Source organism: Primulina eburnea, chromosome 3, assembly GCF_022965805.1.
Source record: "Primulina eburnea isolate SZY01 chromosome 3, ASM2296580v1, whole genome shotgun sequence".
In the NCBI taxonomy this organism is placed as follows: Eukaryota; Viridiplantae; Streptophyta; class Magnoliopsida; order Lamiales; family Gesneriaceae; genus Primulina; species Primulina eburnea.
Window position 1 is genome coordinate 52,723,625 of NC_133103.1, and position 7,573 is coordinate 52,731,197.

At 33.6% G+C, this 7,573-nt stretch overlaps 2 protein-coding genes across 2 annotated transcripts; both read left to right on the forward strand.

Annotated features, from left to right (window-relative positions):
* Nucleotides 1-511: 511 nt before the first annotated feature.
* Nucleotides 512-2,531, forward strand: LOC140827920 (uncharacterized). Its single transcript, XM_073190873.1, has 5 exons — nucleotides 512-839; nucleotides 1,175-1,275; nucleotides 1,442-2,091; nucleotides 2,172-2,369; nucleotides 2,472-2,531. Exons 1-5 carry the CDS (start codon nucleotides 682-684, stop codon nucleotides 2,508-2,510), a joined length of 1,146 nt encoding a protein of 381 aa, XP_073046974.1. The 5' UTR covers nucleotides 512-681; the 3' UTR covers nucleotides 2,511-2,531.
* A 2,795-nt stretch (nucleotides 2,532-5,326) lies between these two features.
* LOC140828584 (acyl carrier protein 1, chloroplastic-like) lies at nucleotides 5,327-7,355 on the forward strand. The gene is made up of 4 exons (XM_073191525.1): nucleotides 5,327-5,520; nucleotides 6,444-6,536; nucleotides 6,766-6,888; nucleotides 7,043-7,355. Exons 1-4 carry the CDS (start codon nucleotides 5,455-5,457, stop codon nucleotides 7,163-7,165), a joined length of 405 nt encoding a protein of 134 aa, XP_073047626.1. The 5' UTR covers nucleotides 5,327-5,454; the 3' UTR covers nucleotides 7,166-7,355.
* The last annotated feature ends 218 nt before the right edge of the window (nucleotides 7,356-7,573 follow it).

The following is a 7,573-nucleotide window of genomic DNA, read 5'->3' on the forward strand; positions in this document are numbered from 1 at the left end:
CTTTTTATTGAGAATATCGATCTGGTTGACCCGTCTCTCACAGATAAAGATTTATTAGACCGTCTTACAAGAAACCTACTCTTAAAACCATTCCTCCCCTTTCACCAGAACAATGTCATATAAGTAATTTTGTCTCTTAAATCATAAAAACAAGTTAATAAAATTAAAATGCCCATTAATTGATTATTATGCAGCTTAGCTCCTTTTTGTGTTCGTTTAACGAATTTAGCCGTAATTAAATTTTTAAAATTTTCTCCATTTAACCTTTTATTATAAATGTTGTTCATATAATTTTAATTTATTTATACAAGTTTCTATTTGTATAAAATTGACAAAAAAAATGCTTTAATTTGCATTAATAAAATTCAATTTTTTAAAAAGTAAATATAAAAAAAGGTATTTAAGTAATATAAAAAAAATTAAAAATGGAGTTATTTTTAAGCAGAAAGAGGTCTAAAGAGTGACATTGAAATAAAATAAAAAATTTAGAGCCGAGCCGCCCGTGATATTACATTGGATATAAATACGCACCGTGCGTAGAAGAATATTCTCTATCGTCAGACCTCCTATTCTTGGATTCTGCCGCCACTCCACCGCCACATCTGGAATTCTGGCCTTCCGCTTACGGAACTTGTTCCACATATTTATAGCCTAAAGAGTCCTAGCTCATAGAATCGGAGAATGAGCTGCCGGTCGATGTTCCAGATTCAGGGTAAGCAATCGCTTCCGGTGTCACTGCCGAAAACTCATGAGCAGGAGCGCCACTTGAGGCTTTCTTCGTCCGCAGCAGCATCATACGCCTTCCGCCGTTCCAAGAACAGCGGAATTTCCTTCAGCAAGTAATTTTTCATTGAGACTGTTAATTTAATCGATTTTGGGTGTTAAGCTTTAGCTTTTTCAGCCCTTTCGTTTGCTAATAAAAGCAGAAAATAGATGTGAATTATTTCGGTCCGTGTGGTATTCTGCTTATCTTCCTTTCTTCTTTTTTTACCTTCCCTACCCTTTCTGGAATGACTCAATAAAACTGGAGTCTTTAATTTTGATAAGTAACTGTTAATTTGACATCGATTTTCTCCTTAATTTGGTAAAAAAATAATGGTTTATATAAATAAAATAATATTAATTGCTGGGTTTTTAAATTTTGTGATGTGGGATCAACTTTCAATACTTGCAGGGATGCTCAAATTTTTATGGCTTCGGCCAATCACCCTGGCCTACGAGTAACTTCTGCGGAAACAACATTAACTAGTCCTAGCACTAGCATCACCAACACTGGTATGTTCTGTAATTAGTTCATTAGTTAACTTACTTCTTGCTACTTGGAAGGTATGCGAGGTGTGTAATAATGTGGCCAAAAGTAAATTCAAACTAATTTGTTGTGTGCATAATAGGTTCAGATGTTTCTAAATTATTGGGTATGTCTTTTCATCGGCTAATACAGGTTGGTCAGAATTTGCCGAACGAGTGTCCGGTGAGTGGGATGGATTTAGAGCGGATTTCACCTTGGAGGGGAAGCCTGTTGAATTGCCAGAATCAGTGGTCCCAGAGGCTTACAGAGAATGGGAGGTTAAGGTTTTCGACTGGCAAACCCAATGTCCAACTCTTGCTCACTTCAATCATAGCGTCCCGTATTTCATGTACAAAGCCATTAAGCTTCTTCCCACTGTTGGATGTGAAGCTGATGCCGCTACCAGGTACAGTGTGCAAGAAAGGATTGTAACTCCACCCCATCATTCTGCCTTTGCTTATCAATCTAGTGGATGTTATGTTTCTGTGTGGCCCATTTCCAAGGACGAGATTAAAAGTGTGAATGAAGTATTGGAGTTGGAGCACTGCTTGATTGATCCTAGGGACAAAGAGTCTCGAGTGAGGGTCATTCAAGACCTTCGGTTTAATAACTCTGAGTTGAGGTTGCAGAATATAAAGGTGTTTGTTGAGCAATGGTATGGCCCCTTTAGAAATGGTGATCAACTAGGTGGATGTGCTATAAGCAATTATGCTTTTGCCACTACACAGCCCTTGAGTGGTTCAAAAGTTACCGGGTCTTGGCAAGGGGTCGGTGGTATCGCCGCATTCCATAATCCTCAAAAAGTAATAACTGCTCACGCGATCATTGTTTTATATGTTCCAATCTTACACGAACCTTATGGAGTTGTGTTGTTATTTCACAGATGATCCAACAACTCGGGGATGAATATTTATGCAAGTCAATTAGAGATGAAGGAGACCTCGTATTGCTGCCAAAAAATCTTTGGTGTTCAATCAAGAGAGGAGAAAACAAGGAAACTTATTGTGAAGTTGGCTGGTTGTTGGATCAAGGACAAGCCATCACCTCAAAATGCACCTTTTCAAGTGCTGCGGAGGTCATGGTAATTTAAATACACTTGTTTTCCTATTGTGATCTTATAAATAACGGTTTCTGCATTACTTTGCCTAAATCACTCATTTGCCAATCACTAAATCTCCTTCAGGAAATCGCTATAGCAGTTGAAACTGCTACTTCCGTGTAGTATTTGCTTGCGAGGAGCTTCTATTCTTGGTAGCATGACTCAGTAAAGGTGGCATATGCTTTCTTGCACTTGCTCATACTTTTGGACACTACCAGTGTACAATATTGTAATGAAAATAAACAATAGTTTGGTCCGACATATTTGAGCAGCTGTAGGTGTGCGTGTCCATGGCTGAAAACACCTCTGTATTCTAGTGGTGAGTACTAGAGAGTTTTGTTTAGGGCTAATGGAGACCTGCTAAGTCAATCAAGTTGTCGAGCCCAACACAAACATAATCATGCGGGACATTCCTAAGCCAATCACTGCCACGTCAGAGCAAATGGTCAATGTATGATCTTCCCTAATCCAGTTGGATACATGCTAGTCATTTTATCAAAAGTTTTGGGGAGTTTTTTTTATGTTATTAAATTACATTTCTTATTGTTAAGGAGATTAATAATTATTTTATAATTTTATTTAATTTGTTTTAATATAGTTTAGATTAAAAAAACTGAACTTATTATTTAAAATAAATAAATGTACATCTAATTTCATCCATGTGATGGACAATACCTTGACATACCCACAAATTAATGAAAATTTTTGAATTTAATTTTTACATATATATTTTTCAAGGAAAAATAAAACATTCAAGCTTGTACTTTTTTTTAAAAAAATACTAAATCATCACCCTCCACTAATTCAAAAAGATTAGGTTTATTGTAAGACGATATTACGAATTGTTATTTGCGAGACGGGTCAATCCTATCGATATTCACAATAAAAAATAATATTTTTTCACGCATGAACTAAATAAGAGATCCGTCTCACAAAATATGACACGTTAGTTCGTCTCACATAAGTTTTTGTCACTCAAAAAACATTTCAAGAAAATAATCCAAGGGGAGAAGCGATAATAAAGTAATAAACTAAATTAGTAGATCTTTTGTGAGACAGTCTCATAGATTTTTTATCTGTGAAACAAGTCAATCATACAAATATTCATAATAATAAGTAATATTTTTGACATGAAAGTTAATAAGCGATCCAAATAAAATATCTGTATCATAAAATTGACTAATATGATTTTACAAAAGTTTTTCTGTTAATAATTTTTTTTTGAAAAAAAGATATAGGTTCATAGATATATTTATAAGATGAATAGAGAAACGCCGTTTCGAACATGTCTTATGTGCGTGCTACTTTTTCTTAGGTTGGAGTCGCAAATTAATGTCTACATTTATATGCTTTAGTTAGGTTTTAATGCAAGTTGATAATACTGATATATGATCAAAATTTATATGGTATTTTACTTTTATTCACATAAAAGATGCATTTATATATATATATATATATATATATATATATATAAAATTAGGTAATATGATTCACACTTGCAATTAATTTAATTAATGTCTGAATGCAAAGTTACACCAGAGCTCTATGTAGCAATTGAAAGTCTCCATCGTAATTTAATATCCAAACCAAACACAACATGAATATATGTTATAAATTTATCTTCATAATTTGATCATGAAGATTGTATTATTTTTATAAAATGAGGCTCAATGTTTGTTTTATCTATGATGATGACATTTTTATATGAAAGAGTCCAACCATGTAGAAGAAATTAATAGAAAGTTTGCGATGTTTGGTATACTTTTTAACATTTTACAAGATCTGGACGTTTGCTATTTAACAAAATTTATAGCTGGTGGCATGGGCGGAGCCAGCATAGGCGCCCACACTGGGCCAAATTTTTATTTTTTTTATATGTTTATATATATATATATCTAAATTTTTAATTTGTGTATGCTATTATTATATGTTTAGTTGTCTATACTGGTCCAATTTTTTTTTAATAATTTGTAGACCCAAATTTTAGACTCAATTTTTTACTTGTTATTAGTATCTAAGTATACACTCTATATAGTCTTTTGTATGTGTTTTCTTTTCTCGAGTCACGAACGTCATATACTTTGAGTAACAATCATTCCAATTCATTTTAATTACTGCTTAATCTTTCATAATCTCTAAAAAATTCAAAATGTTACCAAATTTTAGGTTCGTTGTTTCATTCAATGTTTGTCGATCATTCAATTGTTTTATAATTTTATGTTTTTTCCAATCGATAATGAATTAATGCTTATTTTTCGAACGTATATTTTATATAATTTTTTTTTATTTTGGATTTTGTACACGTCGTTGTTCATCATTTTTCTGACGTTTTCCCATCAATTATCAATGCAACTGGATGTGCGTAACTTGTGTTCAAATTTTATGACACATTAATTAGCTGTCGATTAATTATTGCTCTCTTTTTTGCTTTATTAATTATATATATGGTTGTCTACGCTGAACCAAGATCCTGGCTCCGTCCCTGGCTGGTGGTGGTAACAATAGTTCAAACATCATGTTTCAATAATTATAGAGGGTGGTACATGTGCAACCAAATAATTGTGATCTTTGATATCTATGAGATTCGAACACGTGACCTAAACTCTGATATCAATTATAAAATATTAAGATCAAATATTTTCACTTTATTAAAAGATATAATCGATGATAATAGTTTAACTTTCATATTTATATCATCACAAGTTCAAGTGTCTTGCTTTGATTGTTGTCTAAATATTATTAGGTTTCAATGTCATTATTTAAAAAAAATATTTTTAAAAGGATGTCAGATTTTGTTTGATAAATATTAGTAAATTACATGTAAATTAGTATTTAGATTGAAATTTTAAAAGTCCAATTAAAATATGACAGAATAATAGCTATTTAAAAAAAATATACTAGAAATATTTAAAAAATAATAATTGGATTGAATAGGAAAAGGAGTGTCTATAAAAGTGGAGTGCTTCCGCTTGTTTACGTATACATAACATTCTTTGAGTTCTCCGCCACCCTCTTCTCGTTCCCGTTGCTGAATTTCAGAGATCCATTTCCCTTTGATCGTACAAAAATGGCGTCTTTCGCTGCTTCCATCGTTAACATCTCTCCCGTTTCTTGCTCATTTAAGCAGAATCAGGTTACAATCTTGCGATATCTGCGGCAGCTTTTGTTTTGTTTGTTTGTGGTTTTTTTGTTATTTTCATGGTACATTGGTACGAGAGAAGTCTGTTTGATTTTTGAACTTTGTTGCTCTTGTTTGGGTCATTTTCTTATGAAAATATGATATTCTTGAATCGGGTATCTGTCGACAGATTTTTAGGCGATGCGTGTCATTGATCCTGATTTTATTATTTGTATACCATTCCTTTTTTTGAACGATTGATTTTTGGGAATGAGGCATGCATTTTTAAGCGTTTTATTTTTATTACGTCTTATATATTATGCCTGATCATTAGTATTGCTTCTCGATTATTGGACAAAAAATCAATTTTTTCTTTGTTCGGAGATTTATTGAGCTTGGGCATAATTGTTTCATGATCTCTATTCTGTATTTTAACGGCCTTTTTTTTGTGATGTGTTGTTTACTGCATGAAAGTTAACTTTCTTCGATGAGTCGATGACGGCTTTGGTTATAAGTTTGAGCTTACCAAGTTGGTTTATTTATAATCTAGGATTCTCGAGTTCTGGTTTAATTTGATGGTGCAGAGTATCTCGCAATCTCAGGAGTCATGTGTTTTTCGTCCAACTGATTCAATTCCATCTTTGTTATCTGTCGAAAAAGAACTTAGTTGGTGCATCTCAACTCACGAGAGCTGGAATATGCTCTTGGGAATTTGCAGCTTCATTCCAACTTTTTTAGAAAATTCACTGGCTCTGTTGTTATTGATTTTCTTGATGAATTTTTGTCTAGGAAGCATTATTTTCAGGCTGTTTGAGCTAGCAATATTCATTCTGTCAATTCTGTTTAAGATGGTTTCATTTGATCAAGAAGTCTCTTGAATGTAGTATTTGTGTATGTCCGTATCTTGTTTTACTGATTGTGTTTACGGGCTTGAGCAGGTCTCAAATCTGAGGAAGGCATCAATTTCGTTCAGTGGAAAGGGCTTCCTGAATTGGAAAAGTCCAGCCCTCCGTTTCCGAGTTTCCTGCGCAGTATGTTTTTATATGACTATTATCACTGTTCTTCATCATATTAACATGTTTTGCTTGATTATATTCTTTATCGCTTGCTTAAGCTTCTTGCTGTAACTCTCTGTCGATTGAATTGTTTTAGCAAGAAAAGAAGTAGGAATCCAGTGGAGGGGAATATCTGGATGGGAAGTAATTTCAGTATGCACTTGTGAATCTCTTACATTAGTTTCTTGATGATTTGTTTGAGCAGGCCAAACCAGAAACAGTGAACAAAGTGTGTGAAATTGTGAGAAAGCAACTGGCTCTTCCTGCTGATCGTGACGTCACTGGAGACTCAAAGTTTGCAACACTTGGTGCTGATTCTCTTGACACGGTAATCCTTGGCTCAAAATTACTTGGGACAAGGCAAACTTTCTTTATATAATCATTAATCCTTTTGCATGATAGCTAGATGGCATTTAATAAATGAAACGAGGATCTCTTGGTGATAACTCAGTAGAAAACTTGGTTTTTCTCGACATTTTTAGGTTGAGATAGTGATGGGGCTCGAGGAGGAATTCGGAATAAGCGTGGAGGAAGAAAGTGCCCAGAGTATCACCACCGTTCAAGATGCTGCAGATCTCATAGAGAAACTCATGGCGAAAAATTGATGAGCCTCGAAGGAGACAACTTGCTTAGGAAAAGCTTCTTAACAACCTCAGATCTTTGGAGACTTTTACTTAGTTTGCAAAGATTGCTTAGCTTGTTTTGTTTACATTTTCATGTTAGACTTGAATTGGGCCATGCCTAAAATATAGCTAATAATACCTGCTCTTCCTGCTTGGTTTGAAGTTTGAATAACTTGTTTTCTTATGTTTAGCTACATTAAAATAAGAATACGAGGCAGAAACTTTCTACACAAATATTTAATAATGTCATAACAGTAACACCACCAGAATCGATTTTCATTTTTTGTTTTAAGTTTAAAATTCAAATGTTATCATGTGATCCATCGTTATTTGTAAATTATTTGATTTCCCTTTTTGATTTGATTTAATTAAGGCCACTGTTTTGACTTT